This window comes from Danio aesculapii, chromosome 2 (assembly GCF_903798145.1).
Source record: "Danio aesculapii chromosome 2, fDanAes4.1, whole genome shotgun sequence".
Classification (NCBI taxonomy): Eukaryota; Metazoa; Chordata; class Actinopteri; order Cypriniformes; family Danionidae; genus Danio; species Danio aesculapii.
In genome coordinates, this window is record NC_079436.1 from 28,789,858 (window position 1) to 28,816,696 (window position 26,839).

Sequence of the window (26,839 nt, forward strand, 5' to 3'; positions counted from 1 at the left end):
AATTTTGAGTCAACTACACTCATTTCATTTGACAAAGTTGACTGTTGGGTTTTACAGTGTAAGAATTTTGCAGAATCGCTAAAATTTGCAACTTTTGTTGATTTTGCGTTGGATTCAACGATCGTGAAAAACTAGGGGGTCTGGTATGTATTCATTTATTTAAAAAAGGTTTTGAAGCAATACAGAGTTTTGGGGGCACAGACATTCATTTCAGAGTTGCAGGACATTTTGTGAGTAAATGAAAGCCTGTAGTAAACATATTGCTTGTTTCAGGACATTTTTTAGGACACAACCTCAGTTTTCACACACAGTCTCTCAGATTTGATGAAAAATGTATAAATGTTGTTCTGAACATAAACAAGCTTTATGCCTTTGTAATGACATAAAGATTACATGATGACAAAATTTTAAGACATGCTTTTGTGTATTTGTACATGTACCTCAATTTTTTCAACTCTAACTAAGTTTGCTTTATCCTATGTTTTAATTTATTTTAAAACGGTATAGCATGTAGTTGTACCAGGTGATTTTGTAGTTGACGTATTTTTCTAACCTTTTACCAGTGGTTGACGTGAAGATAAAATTAGTAGCCAGACATGGAAGAGTCAACAGACCAGGGGCTGTAACTTAGTTTTCCAGTGCATAAGCAAATAAGTAAATAAGTAAAATTAGGTCTTTGAAGGATCAGCATAATAGCTGCAGACTGCATATTCCCCCATGCAAATTCTAAATACTTGTTTGGATATTTATACATCACAGAAAATTCTTACCTTGAGGCTGTAAATGCAATATTCTGTTAGAGGATCTTTTATTGCATAACTAATATGAACATGTTGGGATTAACCCACGTTTATTAGGAGGTGTCCTTTCACCCCCTGTGATGCATGTGCATTTCACATTAAACTCTAATTTGGTCTGGTTGGGAGTCATAGGCTCTCTTTAATGTGTTTTTACCCATGAACTTTAAAAAAATGTACTTTAAGACTTGCAGTCAGAGGAAGCAACCATTTCCTATGGAAAAAAGTATTTCCTCAGAACACATGGGATTTTCTTGTGCTCGTTTCGCACAAGTAATGTGAGCTCTATTTAAAGAGCATGATAATTACAAATCAAGAGCTTTCTGTGACAGAAGCTAGAGCACAGTCGTTATCGTGCTAGATGTGTTGCAAAAAAAAAAAAAGAAGTAAAAGCTTGAACTGCGCGGCATGTCATTTATCTTCAGTGTATAAAGGTTATGACAGGAATGTTGTCATGTCTTTGTCTTCTTACTTTGATCATTTATTTCTAGGTCTGTGTCATTTAAGTTGCTGTTTTCTTGAAGCAAGATGATGCACATGTGCAAAGACTGACATTTAAAATGCTCTAAAGCTGCTGTATTTATAATCAGAACAAAAGTCTAAGACCACCAGGGAAATTGTTGCCATTTTGCAGAGACGGTGTTGTTATGATAATAATTTGAAGGAAAAGCTTAATTGAAACATTAACATATATTTCCTCACGATTTAGCATGCTGTGTTTAAATGGTAGCAGGAACATACAGTATGGAGTTAGTCCATTTAAAGTGTAGATTTCAACCGTTATACCAACACAATCTCACGGCGAGTCGTAACTTTTTGATTTAGTGGCTAATTCGTATTTATTCATACAATCTAATTCGTACAATTTAAATTGCTCATCACCCGATGACAGTTGGGTTTAGGGGTGGGGTTGGGTGCCACGCCTCCTTTTTAAAGTTGTACATATTGTACGAATTTGTGCGAATTAGCCACTAAAAATACTTAGCCAGTAAAATACTTACGTTTTCTCGTGGGATCAGGCTGGTTATACAGATATATTCTCATGTCTGTGATGCAAGTCTTTGATTAGATTCAGCTCCTTTTTTCCCAATGTAAAGTGTCAGGAGAAAAGTTGACTGGGACAAGGACAACAGAAAAAACAATCCTGTTTGTTTTCTGTTTTCTTTTAAACTTTGTTTTGTTGTATTTATGAATATACACAAATAAAAGTGCTAAATGCTGGAGAACTTTAAGATATTTTCAATATCTTATTCACAGCCTACCTATGTCATCAACATAAAAAAAAATGTGTTCAAACATAGTGGCATCATTGCTGACACCAACAGCCTTGATATACAGTGGCTGTGTAACGTCACATGCATTTGAACCAAAAAATTAATCAGTATGAGTCTCTCAGTTTAGTATGTATGCAAATGTTATAAGCAAATGCAATGTTATTCAAGCTCTACTACTTAGGTAATTTAAGCACTAACTCAATTTGAAACTTCACCTTCTTTAACCTTAAGTTTATTTAATTTAATTATTTCAGCCATGTTGTGCCTCGGTTTGCTTTATATAGACTTGTCTTGATTGCTAATTCATGAGATGATGACTATTGGCTTAATTGACTCCAAGTTTAAGGTCACCAACTCCTAAGTAGCAAATTGATATTGTTATATGCATTTTTGGAAAATGCATGTGGAATTAAGTACGCTTTTAAGTTCCAAGATACATTGTTATGGGAAACCCAACCCTGAACATTCATAGATTCATATGCTTATCTGTTACTTGGCTGTTTTTGACTGTTTAGCACCATCTTGCAACTGAACAATAACAATAAAACAAGTAAGGTTAGTGTACTGTGTTATTTGTTTGTTTATTAAAAAAATTTGTTATCCAATTCTACTTAAGCTCAATCGCTCTCACTGGCAGAGCAGTGCTAAAAAAACAGAACACTATTGATTGTTTTTTTAAAAAGGGAGGAGCTACATTACGTCCCACCCTCTCTTTGTGTTGTGGTTGAGATTACGTCAAACACCAAATAAAAGTGAATATTTCAAAGCACTTTATTGGACTTTAAATTAAAGAGCTAGTAAACTATAACAGCTCAAATCTACAGTATAGTTTTGTGGCATTTAACCTTGTAGTAAGCGGGATAATGTACATCCAGCCAGTTGTTTTTGCAGAATAAAGCTCTTCAGTCTTACACAACAGTCTTATGCAACTACTGATCATTCTGCGAGAAAAACTGGATATATGCATATTAACCCTTGTATAAAACATTAGGATATGCATGACAATATTTTGTGCATGTCCATGCAAGATTAATAATAATTTTTTTTATTCCTATTTCCCGATTTCTTTCAAATGACATAAGCATTAATCTTTAGATTTCACATGTATAAAATATATGTAATAGGTACAAAATATAATTTAAAATACTGAAAAAAAATTATTTAACCATTGGAATTACAAATATGTACATTAATTATGTTCGAATAAATTAGCTAAAATTCTATATATGTCCATATATAATTTTTTTGTATAGGACAGTGCTTGAATAAAGTTGCAGGTATAATCTGCGAATTGTCCCCATAACTTACAATGCACGTAGGGCTTTATCGATTACTCCAGAGTACTCATAGATCTACAGCATTTTTCAAGGGCTTCTTAAGTTATGATGCATTTGGGAAACAGGTCGTAACATTAAGAGCAGTCGCACAATCATCTTTATGATCTACTTAGGCTTATGATACTTTTGGGAAACACAGCCCAGGATAGTGCGTAGTACCCAGAATGAGCCTGTGTTATTAGTTTAATCGGTTGTTATCTGACAATAACATGCCTTGGGAATGCCGTGATTGACCAGAATAAAATATTCCAGAAAACTGTGGTATAAATGTATTTAAAATTAACAATCCAATACAATCTTGCCAAGATCAATCTTTGTTGGTGTTAACTTGAGGCTGGATATGTGAAGTTTGTTTTGTCACTTTATCTTTCACTTTATGTCAGTTCCTACAGTGAATGTATTTTGTTTAATTAAACGATACACTTTGACACACTGTTGGCGCAAGACAGATTGTTTATAGCTACTTCAGATAAATGCAGCAAGGTACAAATGAATGAATTTGTTTCTTCCTCTTTTTAAATCACACTTGATATCACATGTCTCATGTAATCTCTTAGTTATTACATAAGTTAAACAGTTGATTTTTAATTTTTTAAAATCCATTTAGCCTTTTTTCTGGATCTGACAGGAGCACTTTTAGCTTAGCTTAAATTATTCAATCGAATTAGACGTTTAGCATCTTGCTGTAAAAAAGATGTAACTACAGTCAAGTTTTAAAAAGAAAAAGAGTCAAGTTTTAAATAGAAAATTATCAAAACCCAACTTTTTGGAATTGTTTTTGAGTCATTCAGTTGTTCAATGATATTTGCTATGCTAAGCTAGGCTAACAGTCATCTCACTTAGCATAGCAAAGATCATTGAACAATTGAAAAACCTTGAAATTGTCTGAATGGATTAAAAAAATGTAAAAATCAACTGTTTAACTGCAGGTGACTCGTAAAATGAGCCAATTTTCAAAAAACAACAACAACAACAAAAAAAAAAGTGGAGTGCTCCTTTAAAACCACAAAACATTTACACAAAAAACTGTATTTTCTTTGTCTCTTCCAGTTACACTCAAACTCAGACAAAGGTGATGGCTCCGTCCAATATCTACTCTCTGGAGAAGGTGCCGGGACCATATTTACAATCAACGAGTTAACAGGAGATATTCATGCAACAAAAAGCCTGGACAGAGAGAAGAAGAGCCATTATGTGCTTCATGCTCGTGCCATCGACCGTTTCACCAACAGAGCCGTGGAACCAGAGTCTGAATTCATCATCAAGGTCCAGGATGTGAACGACAACGCCCCCAAATTCCCAGAAGGCCCTTTTTCAGCCTCCGTGCCTGAGATGGCAGACATCGGTGAGTCAACAGTCAGGACCTCCAGGCTCTAGAGAGGGTTTCTGGGGTTTGTGTTCAGGGAACAGAAGAACACATTGTCAGTAGAGCATAGCTTTTATTAGCTGGCTCATCAGTTTTTGTCCCATTGCAGATCTGACCTTTTTTTGGTCCGGACCCGAGCTCATCTCATGCTGCTGTTTGGGAGTGCTGGATTTATAGTGGGATTTATTAAAGCTATTGTTTCTTATAGAAAGCCTCTCAAGAGGATACCCCATTGTCTGTTGTAGAAAAACTGATTTCAGGAGTAATGTCAAAATCGAAGGCAGAATAAATCTCAAAAGTATGCTTCCCTCACACACGGGGCGCAAATATTTTGAAGCGCGTCCAAACCAATGCAGCATTCGATAAACAAAAACAGCTGTGTTTACCTCTTTTTACTCTCATATCTCAATTTGAAACGTCAATGCATTATGGATCTGCGCTATCCAGCCTGATACAAGAGTAATCCACATGCAGAGCTTGCAGTCTGCATCAATGGCACTGCACATCAAGCCTGCAGTAAATGGACTGTCAGGAAAGTGCTAATTGTCCGCAGAGTTCTTCCTTCCTATCCGAATCAATTGGCTGGACTCAAGCCAAAGAGCTGTGAAATTATCATTCCTCACAACCCTTCGACACAATGTTCCCCTGCGGGCACAGCTAGGGTAAGGGCGAGGTTTATTTCTCACATTTGCCATTGGCTTGCTCCCCTCCTCCATTTTTTAGCTCTCAATGAGAGCCTTTAAAATATAACACAAACAAAAGGCTTTGCATTATCCATATCTATTCCAATGAGGACATTTTCTGTATATATTCAGATGAGAGTGACACTTTGAAGTGTGACTGGAGAAGTAATGAAGAAAATTAAATAAGAACTAATATGCCCGGTATATTTATACAATTAAATACTATTACTTTTACAATATAATATTTTGAACAATACAAGGCATATAGGGTTGGTCAGTTTTGAAGCATTTATATTTATATACACATTTAATCAAAATACAGTAACTTGTCAGCGTGTATGTGCTGAAAAATGTTATTTATTTCTGTGATTTAAATCAGAATTTTATAGCAGCAATTTCTCCGGTCTAAAGTGTCACATGAACCCTCACATTAAATAGATGCAAAATGCGACAGAATAAAGACATTTATTATGTTACACAATATTTTATTTAAGTTAAATGCTGTTATTTTGTAGCTTGGTGTCTTTTTGTGTCTTTCTGTTAATCAAAGAATCTCAAGCCTTGTAATAGCTTCCACATGACATTTCCACATTCATATATACACTCACCGGCCACTTTATTAGGTACACCTGTTCAACTGCTGGTTATTGCAAATTTCTAATCAGCCAATCACATGGCAGCAACTCAATGCATTTAGGCATGTAGACATGGTCAAGACGAGCTGCTGCAGTTCAAACAGAGCCTCAGAATGGGGAAGAAAAATGATTTAAGTGACTTTGAACGTGCCATGGTTCTTGGTCCCAGACGGGCTGGTCTGACTATATCAAAAACAGGCACAACCATCTCTAGGCTTTACAGAGAATGGTCAGAAAAACAGAATATTTTCAGTAAGCGGCTGTTCTGCGGGCGCAAATGCCTTGTTGATGCCAGAGGTCAGAGGGGAATGGCCAGACTGGTTCGAGCTGATAGAAAGGCAACAGTAACTCAAGTAACCACTTGTTACAGCCGAGGTATGCAGAAGAGCATCTCTGAACAAACAACAAGTCCTTGAGGCGGATGGGCGACAGCAGCAAAAGATCAAACCGGGTGCCACTCCTGTCAGCTAAGAACTGGAAACTGAGGCTACACTTCGCACAGGCTCACAAGAATTGGACAATAGAAGATTGGAAAAATATTGCCTGGTCTGATGAGTCTAGACATCTGCTGCGATATTCGGATGGTAGGGTCAGAATTTGGCGTCAACAACATGAAAGCATGGATCCATCCTGCCTCATATCAAAGGTTCAGACTGGTGGAGGTGGTGGTGTAATGGTGAGGTTTAGTCTTGGCACACTTTGGGCCCATTAGGACCAATTGTGCATTGTGTCAACGCTACAGCCTACCTGAGTATTGTTGCTGACCATGTCTATCCCTTTATGACCACAGTGTACCCATCTTCTGATGGCTACTTCCAGCAGGATAACGCACCATGTCACTGAGCGCAAGTTATCTCAGACTGGTTTCTTGAACATGACAATGAGTTCACTGTATTTAAATGGCCTCCACAGTCACCAGACTCAGTTCAATAGAGCACCTTTGGGATGTGCTGGAACGGAAGAGTCACATCATGGATGTGCAACCGACATATCTGAAGTAACTGCGTGATGCTGCTGTCATGTCAATATGGACCAAAATCTCAGGAATATTTCCAGTACCTTGTTGAATTTATGCCACAAAGGATTAAGGCAGTTCTGAAAGCAAATGGGATCCAACCTGGTACTAGTAAGATATACCTAATAAAGTGGCCGGTGAGTGTATATATTTTTTCACCAGATAATAATAACCATACAGTAAGCCAATAATAACAAGCTATTATTGATTTTTCACAATGGATCAACAGCTCAGTATATATTAGGATCATGTGGAATTGAAGACTTTTTTTTTTAACTATGTAACATTTTTAACTATACCTACATTCTACAGTGATATACCTCTACCTGTACATACCTACAGTGATATAGTAATCTAGAACAATGTAAAAATGCAAGTTTTCATGCAATAAAATCATGTTGTCCCAACACAAATCGATTAAGTTGACTAAGCTGTTTTTACAAATTTAATTGGACTGAACAAAAAAACAATCAAGTTGTCCCATAAAATGTCAAAGAATGGTTTCGTTTCAGGTCATTTTAAATAAGTCGTTTGAAGCAAGAAACAAAAATCTTTATGGAGTGAATTTAATTAGCGGTTGAAATGATATATTTTTTCCTTTTAATTATGTTAACACTTTACAATAAGGGTGTGTTAGCTAATGTTCATGAATGCATTAGTTGAATTAACAGTGAAGTTGCATAGGCATGAATTAACTGTGAACAACATCTGTTAAGCATTACTTAATCTCTGTTCATGTTAACTAAACATACAGTATATCAATGTGTTAATTAATACATAATGTATTACTTGAACCTAATGAGTTCATGTTTACTTAAACATACACTAAAACAATACACGAAAATTAAATGTGAAAATTAAACCACACTGAACTGAACTAAACTGAACTTCAACTCTGAAAAATTGAACTGATACAGTTTCAATTTACTAGAACTCCTATGTTAAACTGCTTTGACACAATCTACATTGTAAAAGGGCTATAGAAATAAAAAATTAATTGAATTGAACCATGCATCTCTTTACATAACAAGCATCTCTTTATATTAACTAATATACCCTTATCGTAAAGTGTTATCTCAATTATTAATCATGATTTATTTATGTTTATGTTGAGTAAAAAACATTGAAATAACGTTTTAAAAAGTCAAAAGAACACAGATTATTACAATAAATGCATTCCAATCTAAATAGCTGCGTGTACACAATAAAAGCAAACGATTTAGCTTCAAATCAGTGTGCTCATTTTTATTCTAAATTAAACTGTAATTATATTAGCCTCACACAGGCATGTCACCACATTATCATTTTAGTTGCGCTCATTAAAATATCACTTAGTCCTTTGCTGAATATCTAACTAGCTTAAAAAAGAAATCTATTGATCAATAGAGTATGTTATCCACAAGTCACTGCTTATTCCTTTCCCAATAAGATATTCTGCTTCAAACAAACACCACCATTGAGCTGGCGAGCTCCGACTCCACTTACCAGTCTGTGATGGAGTAATCACTAGCAGCATTGATAGAGCCATATAAGTCTGTCGAGGCTCTATGGCCTTTCAACACTAGGCTATTCTAGAGCCCGCTGCCTTCTCTCTTTTGTGTCTGTATTCTTTCTTAAACCACAAACGCCTCTCAGGCTAGAGCAGTGTTATCACCACCACCATCCTAGCCCCACACACTTTGTAATGGCATTATAGATGCTTTAAAGCTTGGAGGAGAGAGGCTCATGACAGGTGAATTCAGCCCGGTACAGGTCAAGGAGGCATGAGATGAATCACTTGAATTAGCAAGCGGGATCCGAGTAGCGCATCTGCCTCTGCCGGAGCACGCTTGTGGCATGCATTAATGAGAATGAATGCAAATCTGCGTATGAAAATTATTTCTGCACTTTCACTCGGACATATTTTTCATGTCCACATAGGAACGTCGGTATTCCATAGAAAGTTAAAAAGAAGGCATTTATTACAATAGCAAAACCTAACTGCAGAAAAGTTTTACTGTCTCTTTTGAACAGTTTAATATTTGATCCATTATGGTAGCTTGAGAAAGTTGCTATATCTTTTCCAACTGATCCGACGTACGGTTTTCCAAAAACTGACCCATAAAAATCTGAAAAGTCCCATTGACTTAACATTGGACCAAACTTTGTGACCTCAAAACTTTCTGCCAGACTGTCATACAGACTTAAGGTTGGGCTCATTTAACTCAGACTACCAATCTGCCAATCAGTGATGACCTTTTAACTTACTAGCCACACCCTAGCAACCACTTACAGAACCCCAGCAACTGTCCCATAGACATCGATTGTACATAAACTGCCATTGACTTTACATTGGACGCACTAACAACATACCAATTTATGCTAACAATATACTAAAATTCTACTAATAATAAAAACATAACACATGTACTAATCATACTAGCAACATGCTAATTCATACTATAAACATAGTAGCAACATGCTAATTCATACTAAATTCATGCTAACAACATGCTAATTTAAGCTAGAAATATGCTAGCAACATACAAATTCATACTAGAACCAAAGAGCTTAGAATCACCAAGAGGCGATACTTAGTAGAACGTTCCATTGCAACAGCAGCGCCCAGCAGCAGCCCCTTGATTCCGCCATTTTGGAGTGAAAGCAATCGGCCGTCCATTGGATCTTATTGCTTTCGCGATGGCAATCAGCTGCTTTGTTATTTATTTATTTATTTATTTATTTATTGCCTTAGCAACCACCTAGAGCACCTTAGCAACCGCCTAGCAACCACTCAAAACACCTTAGCAACCACCTAGGAACACCTTAGCAACCACACAGAACACCCTAGTAACTGCCTAGCAACCACTTTGAACACCCTAGCAACCACCTAGTAACCACTCAGAACACCTTAGCAACCGCCTGGCAACGCCTTAGCAACCACTCAAAACACTAGCAACCACCTAGCAATACCTTAGCAACCACCTAGAACACCCTAGCAACTACATAGCAACGCCTTAGCAACCGCCTAGCAACCACTCAGAACAACTTAGCAACACCTTAACAACCCCTAGGAATAACCTAGCAACCGCCTAGCAATGCCTTAGCAACTAGATAAAAACAACCTGACAGCACCTTAGCAACTACTCAGAATACCATAGCAACTACATATCAATGACTTAGCAACCACCTAACAGCACCTTAACAACCTGGAACATCCTAGCAACACCTTATCAACCACTCAGAACACGTTAGCAACTGCCTATCAATGCCTTAACAACCAGTCAAAACACCCAAGCAACGCCTAAGCAACAGCCTAGCAACCACTCAAAACACCCTAGCAACCACGTCCTAACACCTTAGCAACGACTTAGAACACCCCAGCAACACCTTAGCAACCACTCAGAACCCCCTAGCAACCACCTAGCAACATCTTAGAACCTCTTATCAACCACCTAGCAAGAAACATGCCGATCCGTACTAAAAACATGCTAACACATATGTACTTATCTGTCTATGTCAACTTGTTCAAACTTCTAAAAACTTTAAAAACTACTTCAAACTTTCAGGCGAGGCTTTCTTATGCGAACTTTACTTTTCTAGTTATTATTATTATTATTATTATTATTATTATTATTATTGTATTTTTGTTTAACCTTTTCTAACCTTCTCAGAGCATTTAAAACACTATACAGACATTTTTAAAAAGTAAAACCAATACAAGATATAGATTATTGGAATATTATTTAATTCAAGTTTAAATAGCTGATGTGTTCATAATCAAAGCAGATGATTTAGCTTCAAATAAGTGTACACATTTTCATAATTCATTTCATAATTAAGGTTTAATTTTGTTAGCTTCACAGGCTTCCCACTGCATTATTATTTTAGATACGCTTGTTAAAACATCACTTTGTTCTTTATTGAATAATAAAACAACACATCTATTGATCAATAGAGGTTTTTTATCTTCAAGTCACTTTTATTATTCCTTTCCCAATACAATACTCTGGTCCAAATAATGAGAATAAAATCATATCCGAGCATCCAAGTACTTTCGGGAGTTTAGCTCTGAGATATTTTACACAGCCATACAGGAATGTCAGCATTTCATTTGACATAGCTACATAAACGTTTTGTTTTCTGTCACTTTTGAGCAATTTAATACATATTTTATGAATTATTTTTTTATATTATTGATGATATTATTTTATTTATTTATTTTTTTCATTATTGACATTTTATGCATTGCATTGCTCAAAAGTGACAGAAAACACATTTATTGTTTTTTTATTATTATTGTTGTTCACGTTATGCATTTTTTCTGATCGGTTTACATTTTCTGTCCTTCTCAGAGCATTTAAAACACTATACAGTTAAAGCCCCCCTGAATTATTAGCCGCCCTGTTTATTTTGATCCCCAATTTCTGTTTAACGTAGAGAATATTTTTTCAGCACATTTCTAAACATAATAGTTTTAATAACTCATTTCTAATAACTGATTTCTTTCATATTTGCCATGATGACAGTAAATAGTATTTACTAGATATTTTTCAAGAAACTTCTATACAGCTTAAAGTGACATTTAAAGGCTTAACTAGGTTAATTAGGTTAACTAGGCAGGAGAGGGTAATTAGGCAAGTTATTGTATAACTGTGATTTGTTTTGTAGATCATAGAAGAAATATATAGCTTAAAGGGTCTAATAATTTTGACCTTACAATGGTCTTTAAAAAATAAAAAGCTGCTTTTATTCTAGCCGAAATAAAACAAATAAGACTTTCTGCAGAAGAAAAAATATTATCAGACATACTGTGAAAATTTCCTCGCTCAGTTCAACATCTTATGAAAAATATTTAAAATTAAAAAACAAATTCAAAGGGGGCTAATAATTCTTAAACTGTAAATAAAATAAAACAAATTTATAATATTGAACATTTGAATTATTATTTCATTCAATTTAAAATAAATTAAATAATTTTGATATGTTCACAGTAAAATCAGTGTGCACATTTTGATTATAAATACCATAATTAAACTTTATTTATATTAGCTTCACAGGCATCCCCTTGCAATATCTTATTACAATAACTTTGTTCATTCTTAGAGCTTAGTCGCTTTTTTATCAGGAGTCGCCACAGCGGAATGAACCGTCAACTATTCCAGCATATGTTTCATGCAGTGGATGCCCTTCCCAGTACTGGGAAACACCCATACATTCTATCATTCACACACACTCATACACCACAGTCAATTTAATTTATCCAATTCACCTATAACGCATGTCTTTGGACTGTGGGGGAAACCAGAGCACTCAGAGGAAACCCACATGTACACGGAGAGAACATGCAAACGCAGAAATGCCAACTGGCCAGCCAGGACTTGAGCCAGCATCCTTCTTGCTTTGAGGCAACAGTGCTAACAACTGAGCCACCGTGCTGACAATAATTTGTTGAATAAAAAACGCTATTGATCAATAGAATTCTGTATCCATGAGTGACTTTTTTATTCCTTTACTAATAAAATATTCAAACAATAAGAATGCATGCAAATCTGAACATGCACATATTTTCAGCAGTTTAACTCCTATTTATTCATGTCTCCGCACAGGAACGTCGGTATTCCAAATCACTGCCACAGACGCTGATGATCCAACTTACGGAAACAGCGCCAAGATCGTCTACAGCGTTCTCCAAGGCCAGCCTTTCTTCACCGTCGACCCCAAAACAGGTACGCTTTCTACAAATCACCTTTATAATGGGTGCTTTGAGATGCCTTGGATTGTAGAGATATATTCTGATTGTTCCAGCGAGCTTGAGCAAAGTCGCCAGCGGATGAGTCATTCCACAATAACAGGCTGTTAGAAACACAGATACATTTTTTTTTCTATAAAACAGGCTTTCAGACTCACAAAGGAACTCCCAATTTATTGTGCAACCTTATGTGATTCATAATTGATGGGTTCTCATATTATTGAGGGCCTTTAATACACATTGTTTTCACCTTTAAAGGGAAGAGGAAAAGCAAAAAGCCCCCAAGAGTGAGGAAAAAACCTCCTCCCATCCAGCACAAGAATGCATCTTTTGTCTCAGTGACTTCAGACTAGCATTAGGAATGTATTTGGACTTGTATGCTTTTTCGAACAGAGCGTTTGTCTTTCAGACTCCGACATTGAAATTCCGATAAACCATGCGGGGAAATGTGGCAAATATCACTCTCAATTGTATCTCAGAAAAATAAATCAATAAGCCTACATTGAGGCCGATGAATATGGATGGTTTTCTTCTGAGACTTACATGGTACACTCAATTACTCTCGCAAAGCCCGGGTGGAAAAACAAATCATTTTCATATTATTATCAACACATGATTGAAACGTCGAGATCGTGGGGCTGTGCAACCGGGACTACACTATTTTTTTCTATGATGGCCTACTTGTTGTGATGTACCACTAGCCTACAGTGTATATCCTAATTTAATGTCCCCCTTCCCCCCTCCTTTTTTTTCATTCTGTGCTTAGTAGCCATTTGGTTCAATTTCCACAGTGGTGGTGTTTGTTTATGTCAAGTTGAATGTGCCTGGAGGGTGTTTGTCCCAGTTTGAAAGCGCTAACCTGCAGAGTGTTTATCCCATGATGGAGCCTATTTGGTGCAGGATGAATTTGCTTGGCTCACATGCGTTTGCGTTTGCCAGAGCGGTGTGTGTGTGGATGTGTGAACATCTATAACAGCAGTGTTTGAGGTAAAATGGTGAGCACCATCTGTTCCAGCTGTTTGTGAGTTCCTGGTTCTTTTCTATGGTATTTGTACAATGTGCATTAACTGGACTTAAATAAATAATATGGTTTCAGTTATATGATTCCCAGTGCACACAGATTTACTGTTAACTTTTTTTATTTTGGCTTTTATTTATGTTAAAGGTTGATTCACCCTAAAAAGAAAATTATGTCATTAATTACTTCAAACCCCTGAGATCTTTGTTCATCTTACAAATTAATACAAATTAAGGAATTTGAGGTGATCCTCATCTCATCCTCTGTAGACAGCAATGTTTCCAACTCGTTCAAACAAAAATAACAAAAACATCTTCAAAACAGACCATATGCCATCAGTGGTTTAACCATCCATGTGGACTGTGCACTGATTTACACAGTGTGTGTGTAATAATTCAAAACAGACCATATGCCATCAGTGGTATATATATATATATATATATATATATATATATATATATATATATATATATATATATATATATATATATATATATATATATATATATATATATATATATATATATATATATATATATATATATATATATATATTTATATATATATATATTAGTGAGTGTGTGTGTGTGTAATAATCTCAATATATATATATATATATATATATATATATATATATATATATATATATATATATATATATATATATATATATTGAAATTATTATGTTACAGATCTATATTTTATGTTGGAAATGTTTTTCAGACTGATTCAAAGTTTAAATTGTTTTCTTATATCTACGTAAGTGTGCTTAAAAATGGATTTACATGCAAATTTAATACCCAAGGATTTGAAAAGTTCTATTTTTTTCCTATTTGGAAGTGATGTGAATATTAATAAGCCACATATTTATACATTAGTTATAAAAAAATCAAATATTTTTACAAACTGAGTAGATGCCTTGACAAATGACAATCTTGTGTCAACTGAAGTGTTGAAGAAAGTCATGCTAGCTAGCTTCAAGGGAGCTTTCTCCAAGATTAATGCCTAATGCTTACACTAGCAGCTACTTTGTAGAAATCGGTAGTTGGCAAATAAATTGAGTGGATATGTTTGTAAATCTGACTTTGAAAGAGTCATTGCCTCACCAGCCACAAACCGCACGTCATTGTTTAAGACGGCACTGATGTCTCATCACGAAGGGGGGGTGGGGGGTTGGTGTTGGGGGAACTGACATTTAGCCTACAATCCTTGCACAACCTGCAGTTTTATCTGTTATTTCTCACTTTTGGTAGTACCCAATTTGAACGTTAGATTTTGGAAAATTGTAGGTAGAAAATTGTTCTGAACGGGCAGCGGGTGAATAAAGGCTGAATATACAGCAGGAGCAGTCAGGTGTGGAAAAAAACCTGGCGGGAGCACGACTAAGAATTCAGTGCCACGCAGACCTCTTCTTTGTAGCTGCCTGTTGCTCTGGGTGGCGATCTGCTGCAAATGCAAGTTTGTGTAGATCTACAGCATAGAGAATATGACCGGCCTCTGCAGGAGCTGAGAGATGATCACATGAGCTCTACTGGTGCTCCTATTGGCTGTTGCTCAAGAAATTGCTTTCTCAACTTTGGCTGTTTCTCAATATGCGTTCTTGCGTCCTTGTGTTCATGTGTAACGTCATCATTAACTGCCGAAATTCAGTTCTAAAACTCAAGACCGCAAGAAAAGAGGATGCGTGAAAGTTTCAGGATGCATTCTTGATATTGAGCATGCATCGCTGCAGACTTGAGCGCCAAACTTCGAGAAGTTATCATTGCAGCTGAATAGGGGAAGTGCAGTATTTTATTTAAATTTTGTGTGAAAGTTCAGAGATATAGCTTATTTGTCTTAGGAGTTTCCCTAAATGAGACGGTGAACGTAAACATTACTATGAAAATCTTAATAAAGGCATAAACACATTAAGGGTGTTTATTTGCTGAAAATCGTATTCAAATGTTTTATTTGTATTGTTCAAAGTATATTTGTAAGGTTTTATGCATAGTATATATTGTGAAAAGGGGGGAAAACTATAAGTCGTTGTATGAATAGTAATGTTTGAATAATTTTCTGTTAAAAATTGGTGATCATCAGGAAGAACGCAGCATCTTGTTTCTCTCAGGATGAGTTCTCTGTTCTTGTAGTCTCCTGAGTTCGTTCTTCTGAGGTAACTTGGCAAGAATGGTCTCCAGTTCGTTCTCTGTGTTCTTGGACTTGAGAAACAGCCTTTGTCGAGTTGTTCGACACTCCCACCTTGTCGCCAAAGGTCGCTCACATAGACGGAGGTCACCGGAAGTCACTCACTCTCCATTGAAATGAACGGTCACTTGTCAATTTCCCGCTGCAAGTCGCTTGTAGTGTGAATGAGGCTTAATTAGCATTAGCAACTTAGTTTACTCCTGGGTAATACATTATGGATAAATGTAGCCCAATGCTATTCTAAAAGGGACCGACAGATATATTTAGAGTTTTATGTTTAGGGTTTAATTTAGGTATATGAAAACATTAGCAGGAATTAACATCAACATAAACAGATTGACACACTATTATGTTGATCACAGTACTGGATTTCTGGTGGTGATGATATAGAATGTTTGTCATTAGAGATTGTTAAATGGTTTGCATCATGATGCATCAACACATCGGTGCTACACAATACTTATCAAAAGAAACATTGATGAATGTGAAAATAAAGAGCAAGCCAGGCATGTTTTTAGAAAGGGAGAGTGTTTGTCGTAGTTTAAAAGCACCAACCTGCAGGGTGTTTTCCCATGACGGAGCCTGTTTGGTGCAGGATGCATTTGTTTGGCTTACATGCATATGAGTTTGCCAGAGCGGTGTGTATGGATGTGTGAATTCATATACTGTATATATGCAGTGTTTGAGGTAAAACGGTGAGCAGCATCTGTTCCAGCTGTTTGTGTGTGTGTGCGTGCCTCTTCAATAGCGCCTTGTCAGCAACAGCATGAGCTGCTGACCCAAGAGACTAAGCTTAGCACCAGTGCATACTTCCATCCCTCAGATATCTGCCACAAAACCACACCAATTTACACAGAACTGCTTTATGGTTACTCCACTGTGTTTATTTATTATGTGTAATTGCTCATTCAGTCTCCCTCCCGCTGGGACTCGTGGGATTGTTGCCTCCCTCCACTGAAGCAGTGGATCTCTGTCTTTTACTGTGCTAAAACTATAAGATTGGGTGGACTGTAATCCCTCCACGGTCACTTTTTCAACTCTTTTCACATCTCTAATCCTCTGTTTGTGACGATCATGGTGGTTTTGATGGGATTAAGTGGCCATATGATAATGCTCGCATTGGAGTTTGTGTCAAAGGGTGATGGTTTAACGCTGCACTTTTGCACATAAGCATTGCTTGCTCATTTTAGGAGGAAGCGCCTATATACTGAGTGTAGTGCATGCGTGTGTTTGAATCACTATCAAATAATTCAGTACTCAAGGTTTAGAGAGCCACTCTTATAATAGGAGAGAGATGGAGTACTAATGAGCTATGAAAGAAATTAACATATTAAACTTTCTGAAGATATCATTAATGTAGGGAAAAAGTGAGGCTTTACAGTACAATACAATGAAAATACAATACAATACAATGCAATACAGGTATAATTTATAATCTATAAAGCTCTGATTTCAGAGCTCTGATTTTCAAATAGCGCATTTTTTTTCTCCAGAAAATGCCAGTTGGTCAAAATAAACACACTGATTCCATTTCCATTCAATTTAGTAATTACAGTATGTATTAATTACGGCTGGGTGATCAGGATATCATGTTTCATATCATTCGATATTGCTAATCATTGAATATTTTTTAACAGTACATTTAGGTATATTAGGTTTTTTTTTATTATTTAACCACTTTATTTTGATTTACCAACATTACTAAGGCAGTTTTAATAGTCAAAATCAAAAATATTTAAACAAAATATCTCATCTCTTCAGTATAAGTGTTAAATACACTCTTAAACTTGATTTATAGCATATTACAAAGTGTGTGCAATGGTAAAGCATAAATACTGAACAAAACAAACTTTAAGCTGTAAAGAACAATAATGAGACAGTAAACCTCAAACGTTGTCAATAACACAAATTATAAAAATCAAATCTGAGGTTTCAAGTAAAGGAACCAGCCATCATTATTTAAATACATTGTGCGGCATTACAAATTGTGAAGTTGAATGAATATATAACCCCCTATGCTAAAAAAAAACGTAGATTGAGAGCTAGTGGTTGGGATGCACAAGAAAAGAAACCAAAAAGCCACTCTGGCACCATCCTTACATCCTTTTTTATTTACAATTTCCTCACTGCTGCTATACAGCACTCATTTTTATGTGTGTGTGTGTGTGTGCGTGTGCGTGTGTGTGTGTGTGTTATTCTGACCTTAAGTGACAAGCACATGCATGTGGATTCCTTGACCATTTACGATGGACTTTGTGCTCGTGCTTCCCTGGCAACTTTAACTAGGTGACCATCAACCATTTTCTCAGAGAATGGCAAATAAACTACATTGCTGCAGCTCAGATACATTTATGGAGAAAAAGTAAAAAGTACGGCAGTGTTTGGGTGTGCTGTGTTTGTCTACGGTAATTAGTCTGCCATTACTGTAATGTGAATGTTCCATGCAAAGTGTAAAGCAGTTAGTTCAACTGACATGAATCGGCCCATTCAGAAAAGTTCAGGTGTTCAAGTGCACGCCGCTTGCACAACATGTGCACGTCGCTCCCCTAAGCGCGTCGCATGCCTCCATTTAGAAAAGACAAACTCACACCACAAGCTTTTAGGCATTGCTTCCAAGGCGTGCACTCGGCAGCCATATTTTTAATAAAACTATAGCGCATTATGTCGAAACTTCATACCAAATCTTTTTTTATCGATATTGACAATGGTGTTCGGTCAATAAATATCGATACCAATTTTATCGCCAAGCCCTAGTATTAATTTCAGATTTTCAGATTTTACTATTATTCAAATTTAGATTGGTTTTCAGCGTTCATAACTACCTAACTACTTTCAATACAGGATACCTAGAGGGGATGATATGAAATGTCAGTGTTGCACTTATTGCTACTTATTATCAATATAGAATACTCTTTTTTACAGTCATATTCTTATTATCTAAAATATGGCATTTATAGCATAGTGTATTGTAAAGTGTTGTATATGATATGCAGTACAGAAAAAAATATCTACTATATAGTTTAATATAGCATGAAATGGTTTATGCTGAATGTGTTTTGTTCTGTATTGCAATATATAGAAGATTGTGCCTTGTTTATCTACTAACTGTAGAAATGACAATTTGCCTAAGCGACTGTTTCCACCCATCCACCTCTATGTAAAGTACAATAACTTGCACCATTGTGTCTAATCCTCTTAGCTGAGATTTACCTCTGTGCAATAGTTAGATTTATACTCATTTACTAGCAACTGATGCTTAAACCTGTCTGATTTTTCACACCTCCGCGATGAAGGCTTGACTATCTGTTGTTTCATTGGAAATCAAAGTCCTAGTACAAAGAGCAAGGCTTTACCCAGTTCTGCATCGGTGTCTGGTCCTGTTTGCTTTATTTACTTTCTGTCTCTGCTTTGTGGCTACTAGCTGAATACTAAGAGGCTGTTTAACATGAACATTTTTTGCTTTTTTTTTTTCCTGTTGTGTTGTCTGCTGAAATCCCCTGTCCTGGCAGGTGGTGTCTGCTCTCAATGGGCTGGGCACAATCTCTATGACATTCTCTGGGGCTGAACACTGGCGTGCGTTTATTTGTTCTGGCGGATTGAGGTATCTGTTTGCATATTTCTTCTCACTCCCACTGGTCGTGTCCATTTTAAAAAGGAAGATTGCGTGTTCGAATATATAAACTGTCCGTCTCACACTTTCACACGTAATGTAAAATTGAAATTTCCTAGTTGTCATTCCCTCACTCGTCCTCCTCTGTGCAACTTCCTAATATTTTATGCTTGTTTATGTTTGTGTGTATTGTGCTCTCTCTCTTTCTTTGTGTTTACGTGTGTGCTTATGTTCAGACAGAAAAATATAGCTATATGTAAAAAAATAAGAGACCACATTCTGAATATCTCTGGATTTACAATTTATGACATTGCCATTTCAATGACATTTCTTACAAATTTCCAATAAAATTGCAGTTGGTCAAAGCAACAACAACAACAAAAAAAAAAGATACCATGTTTCCACACCATCTTTTCTATACAACACAATACCAATGCTTTAACTTTATGGGAGTTAAGACAGCAATATTTGGTGGAAAACCCCTTAGTTTTGATCACAACAAATGAAAACATTTGTTATTTTGACTAATACTTGACTAATAAATATTAATTTCTGGAATAAACAAACAAACAAATGCTCTAAATCAGTGTTTCCCAACCCTTTTCCTGGAGGCACACCAACAGTACATATTTTGGATGTCTCCCTTATCTGACTAATTAACTTCAGGTTTTGGAGTCTCTTCTTATGTTCTAATTAGATGATTCAGGTGTGTTTGATTAGGGAGACATTAAAAATGTGTACTGTTGGTGTGCCTTCAGGAACAGGGTTGGGAAACACTGCTCTAAATTACAGTATTTTACTTGAAATTTGGAGGAAATATCAAATCATTCATTCATTCATTTTTCTTCAGCTTAGTCCCTTATTTATTAGGGGTCACCACAGCGGAATGAACCACCTACTATTCCCGCATATGTTTTATGCAGCGGATGCCCTTCCAGCTGCAATCCATTATTTGGAAACACACTCTCACATTCACACACGCACACTCATACACTACGGCCAATTTAGTTTATTCAATTCAACTATAGCACATGTCTTTGGATTGTGAGGGAAACCAAAGCACCCGGAGGAGCCCCACACGAACACTGGGAGAACATGCAAACTCTGAAATCTCAAATCTTTATAGAATAAAACAAATATTAACATTTTACTCAAACACATACCTAATTAAACCAGAGAAACTGAGAATGTTCTCTCTTTCTCTCTTTTTTAATAGCTGTATGTGTGTAAACTGTCAATATTATATAGATATTAATAGAGAGAACAACTTGTCTTATTTTGATTACTGCCAAAGACATTGGTGTTTAAATCTGAAGCATAAACTTTTATCCCATTTAGCACAGAAATGTCCTGTACTGTGAGACTGAAAAAAATAATTTTGAGAAATTTGCTGAATGTTCAGTAGGTTGTATACGTATAATACCGAATCAGTGATATCAGTGTACAGGTACAGTATTTACTGTTTTGATTTCATCTTCTTTTTATACATATATAATATTACATTTCCGTCTACATTTTTAGACCTTAGATTTAAACAAGAATAAAATGAACCGTATGAAATTAACCTCGGTTATATATCAGCAGATCATCAGGTTACAACATTTAAGAACATCAAAAGGACAGAAGGCAATATGTCTTACTTTTATTTCTTGGCTTGAAAATCTACATAAGTCCTGTGCTTTATCCAAAGGGTGAATGAGTTAGTTTCAAGGCATTGCATTTACAGTTATTTGATGAAACTGTCAAGTACTTGATATTCAGTGCTTTAAATGAGCACTTAGCACTGTATAGGACCTTAAATGAACACTTTGCTAGTGGAATTAAATAATAATCTGCATTGTTCTAACAATGCCTAAGAACATGATATGGTTCAGCATGATTATCAAATCACAAAGACTGCTTTGTAATAGTATAAGTATGTAATCTGATGACCTGAGTCACCTATAATGCACATTTGAAAATACAGCATGCTGCAAACATATTCCAAAGTATTTAATGAGAGTATTTTGTAATTGTTTTAACAAAGAGCAAGCACTTCAAATGAGTTTTCCCTGCTATTTCCTGCTCAAATGGATTAATAAACACAAATGAAATGAAATCAATGTTATTATTATTATTATTATTATTATTATTATTATTATTATTATTATTATTATTATTATTATGATTATGATTATGATTATGATTATGATGATTATTATTATTATTATCATTATTATTTTTATTTTATTTTATTTATTTTTTTATTTTTTTATTTAACTAAACACAATAATGATTAATAATAATATTATTATTATTATTATTATTATTATTATTATTATTATTATCATCACTATTATTTTTATTTTTATTTTTGTTTTTGTTTTTATATTTATTTAACTGAACACAATGATGATGAGGATTATTAGTATTATTATTATCATTATTATTATTGTTTAACTGAACACAATAATGATTAATAATAATAATATTCTTCTTCTTCTTCTTCATCTTATTATTATTATTATTATTATTATTATTATTATTATTATTATTATTATTATTATTATTATTATTATTATTATTATTATTATTATTATTATTATTTTGTTAGATAATTCACAAACAGGTCAACTGTCATAAATAAATAAATAAATAAATAAATAAATAAATAAATAAATAAATAAATAAATAAATAAATAAATAAATAAAAAGTCATCAAAAGTGGTTGGTGTGGCAAAGTATAATACAATAATATTCATTATTTTGTTGTTTTATGTAGTTATGGTAACAATCATAGCACTTTTCATTTTGTTGTTTTTTATTGATGTATTATTTTTTAAAACATGCTGTGTTCCTCGTGTTGGCACTCCGGGGTCTGGGTGCATCTTGTCAGTTGGTGCTCATTTTGAAGTAAACATTGCCATGGGATCTCACAGCGCAAAGGGCCGCAAATGCAAGTTCACCCAAGCTGTTCTGCATTCCAGCCTTCGCTTCATCCCTCTGCCTTACCCTGGATCTCCTGAGGGAACACTTGCAGCAGATGGCACAGTTTGCTTTAGAGCTGCAGAGGATGCTGGAGATGATCACCAGCATGTATGCGCGTGTGTGTGTGAGTTCACATCTGGACCGAAAGCTTCATGCTAAGAGCTTCCACCTCATATGAAAAGTGTATGGAGTTGAAGGGTCAACGCTCACCTGCTGGTGTGTTGTCAAGCTGGAAAAGAACCAGCACCAGGTCAGAGCAGGGCCAAATCAGAGGATAAGCAGTCGTGGTGAGCTCAGCGCCTCAATAACTATGGGTCAAAGATCTGCAGGCATGATATTCTGGACACGAATCCTTCTAGAGAAAAGGGCTCTTATTGCTGCAAATGTCATCGGTCGAGCAGAGCTGTGATTTAAAGGGAGAGTTTACTTGAAAATGGATTATTTACTCATAGTGTTTTCTTTGGAAACTGTCTCACAATGAATAGTGGCCTGAGTTTGAAATTAGATTTGTGGTGAAAAATGGCTTATGATACTATCATTCTACTAAGTTCACTGCTAGACTTGGGCAAAGATATAATATGGCTTCACATGTTAAAGGGACAATTCATCCCCCAAATATACAATTCTCAATTTGCTCACCCTCTGTGTATTCTTAACCTTTTTGTCTTACTTTATTTAGTTAAACACAAAATAAATATGTAATAATGTTGTAAGCTGGTAGCTATTGACTTCAAAAGTATTGTTTTATTATTATTAGTTTTATTAAAGTCTTCAATATATCTTGTAGTCTTGAACTGAGAAAAAAATTCCAAAAATGTTTGGAACACTTGACTCTGAGTAAAGTAAAATATAGTATAGACTTTTTATTTTTATGGTGAACTGTACACCTGCAGTCCGTCGTTTTATGTTTTTTTTTATGTATTTTGCAAGTTTATATTACAATTATGACTTTTTTTTCCTCAGAGGGTGATATGAACTTGTCTTAGCTAGTTATTAAGTGTATACAAAAGTTGTGAGTATGTATGTATATGTATATATATGCATATATATGTATGTATGTATATGTGTGTATAATATATGAGTACACCCCATTTTGAAAATGAATATTTTTATCCATCTCTCAGTGAATATAGGCAATGTATTTTGGTGCATTTAAACAAAACAGATTTATTTAACAGATATATTTATTAAAATAGTATTTTAGTCACCAAACATATTTAGAAATTGAAAGATAAAACAATTAAATTCAAGCAAAATATTGGAAAAACAATTACAACCTACAAAATTTCTACTTATTATTATTTATTTTTTTTGCTTCTTTTGGTTTTTTTCTATTTTTAAAGTTTGCAATTAAAATTTTTCTATATCATATAAATTTGGGTGTACTAGTTTTTGGACCGTTATCATAAGCTATTTTGTTAGACAAGCTCCAGATTTGGCTTCAGTACTGACTAATCTAATGTTAATGCACAAATATAATTAAATTGTAAAATATTAAAAATATGAATTTAAAAGATAGATTTGTGAGGGGTGTACTTATATATGCTGAGCACTCTATAATATTATATATATATATATATTGGGTTGGTGATAGGGGGATAATGTTTGGGGGTGAGGCGTCTGAATAGCACTGTTGAGAACTGGGCTAGTAATTTTACTGTGATTTTAGAAACTGTACGGTGGAGTGGATTTGCTGCGATCAGATACTGTATCAAAGTTGGTGACCCTGGGGTGTTGCAAACTACCAAAAATCTGAGGACGGGGGTGGGCTGTGAAATTATGGGAGTTTTCCAGGAGAAGTAACAAAACAGAAGGTGGCTAGAATGGGTCTAAAATACGGGAGACTCCTGGGAAAAACAGCAGTTTTGGCAGGTATGATATATATATATTTGTTACTGCCTAAAAAACTGAGACAAAATTTTGAATTCACATATAAAACCCACGATTGAATCGCATCAATAATCATTGCTAGTCCAGTCAGATATCATCGCTAGACCAATAAGATGAATTCTAATAAATAACCCCATTAATGCTACCTTCCTCGTCTTCATTATGAATCCCCATCCTTCCCATATCCTTTACCAGGCGGAGCTCTGGAGACATACCAGATCTTGAACCCCCTGTCATTCTCCATGACCAGACGGGAGCCCTGGGCTCAAGTATCTCTGAGCTCAGGGTTCTCTCCCAGGAAAGCGTGACAAATCTGCAATTATACTCTTGAAAGTGTATTATTGCTGCTAAGAGAAAATATGTGCATCTTGATCAACATGTTTTCTGTAAATATAAGGCTCTTTTCACTTAATTCAAAAGGTGTTAGTCCCTGATAACTTTTGTCTGATATAAGAGAGTGGGTCATTTTAATATTTTTTCTGCTTCACCTTATAGTTATAATATTTTGAGTGTCCAATAATTGGGTAAAGGGTTATGTAGGTCAGCTGGAACTATATTTATCCTTTCTGCCCTCTGGGTCACAGGTGTCATCAGGACAGCTCTGCCGAACATGGACAGAGAAACGAGAGAGATGTACTCCGTCATCATCCAAGCCAAAGACATGGCCGGCTCCGTCGGGGGACTGTCTGGATCTACAACCATAAACATCACCCTGACCGACGTCAATGACAATCCGCCACGTTTCCCTCAAAGTATGAGTCTCTTCACCACTCTAGCACGTTTACCACGGGGGTTAGTCCCGCCTTCAGAAAGCATCTAATCCCTAAATCCTTTTGAAAGTACTGTGCATTTATCCCAAATGGCTGGATTCATTTGAGATTTAATTTGTGAAAATAAACAACTTTTATTGAGCTTGCTCAGGTTTATCCCATATAAACTCTACAAATTAGCTGAGTGCAAGCAACACTTCATTTTTTATGTATATGTATTGGCATCAAAAGCTTTGTAATGTTTAATAAAATGGCATCTGTTCTGCTTGTGTTTATTCTCCACTTCAGAGAACTATCAGCTGTACGTGCCAGAATCTGCTCAGGTAGGGAAAGCAGTTGGTAAAATCAAAGCGAACGATGAAGACCTAGGCGTCAACGCTGAGATGACATACAGAATTACCAATGAAGAAGGAGCTGCCGTGTTTTCCATCTCCACAGACAGCGACATGAGAGAAGGAATCATCTCGCTCAGAAAGGTCTGAACTTGACACTTCAGACATGTAAAATCATGTCTGCTCATTCAGCCTGGCCATGTCTTTTTCTCGGACTGGCCTCAATGTCATTTCTGCTTCTACCTTGATCTTATTTGCTGATGTCCTTTTCTAGCCTCTGGACTATGAGAAGAGGAAGGCCTACTCCTTGAACATCGAAGGTGTCAACGCACATCTGGATCCTCGTTTTTCTTACCTGGGCCCTTTCAAAGACACCACAGTGCTCAAACTCATAATTGGGGACGTTGATGAGGCTCCGGTGTTTACTATGGACTACTATATCATGGATGTGTATGAAAACGCTCCAGCCGGGACAGAAGTTGGTGTAGTCACTGCTCAAGACCCAGACAGCACTAGAAGCAAAGTCAGGTGAGGTTTCAGAGAGATTATAAAATTGGTATAAGCAGCCTTGAGGTATGTTTTAAATGCTACTAGAGCAAATGTCAGCGTCTGCCAGCAGTTCACAAGCAGAAAAGTTCAAGCCGGATTGTGCCCCATTTAAAAATGAATTGAAAATGCCTTTCAAATTTTAACTCAGCTCATGAATTTGGATGGAGGAAGCAAATAGACTGCAGAATTTTATTTAGAATTTAAATGTAAGGGAGTAGAAATTCGATTTTTTAATTAAATGAAACAATTGTACATGTTTATATTATGTTGTGGTGACATGCTTTCAAATATTTGACATAATTCACACAGAGTTCTTGTTATATTTCCCTTTAAAGGGTTTTGATTTGTAAGTGACAGTGGGTCCTATGATACACTTGGTGCAATAAGGTGCAGGAAATGTTTGACGCGATTTGTTGCTATTTTGAGACAAGCGCAACACTAATTTTCACATTTTGCGCCACGTTGTTTAAATAGCAAATCCAGTTGCGCCACTTTGTGGACTCATGGGTGTTCCGATCTGAAAAGGAGGTGCATAAGGCACATTGTTGGCGCATTGCTTTTTTAAAGAACTGAAATATACTTAGCCATTGACCAACTGAAACCTGGTCTAAAGTCCAGGATAGACTGCATTAGTTAGGTGCCTATGCCGGTCCAAATCACTTACACATTGCTTCATGCACA

At 35.7% G+C, this 26,839-nt stretch overlaps 1 protein-coding gene across 1 annotated transcript in view; it reads left to right on the top strand.

Annotated features, from left to right (window-relative positions):
- Positions 1–26,839, top strand: part of cdh18a (cadherin 18, type 2a) — a 104,200-nt gene that overhangs the window by 37,548 nt on the left and 39,813 nt on the right. Inside the window, exons 3-7 of the mRNA XM_056476608.1 lie at positions 4,459–4,753; positions 12,696–12,815; positions 25,092–25,259; positions 25,566–25,753; positions 25,884–26,137. Coding sequence (XP_056332583.1) covers positions 4,459–4,753; positions 12,696–12,815; positions 25,092–25,259; positions 25,566–25,753; positions 25,884–26,137 — 1,025 coding nt within the window. The remainder of the gene's footprint in view (positions 1–4,458; positions 4,754–12,695; positions 12,816–25,091; positions 25,260–25,565; positions 25,754–25,883; positions 26,138–26,839) is intronic.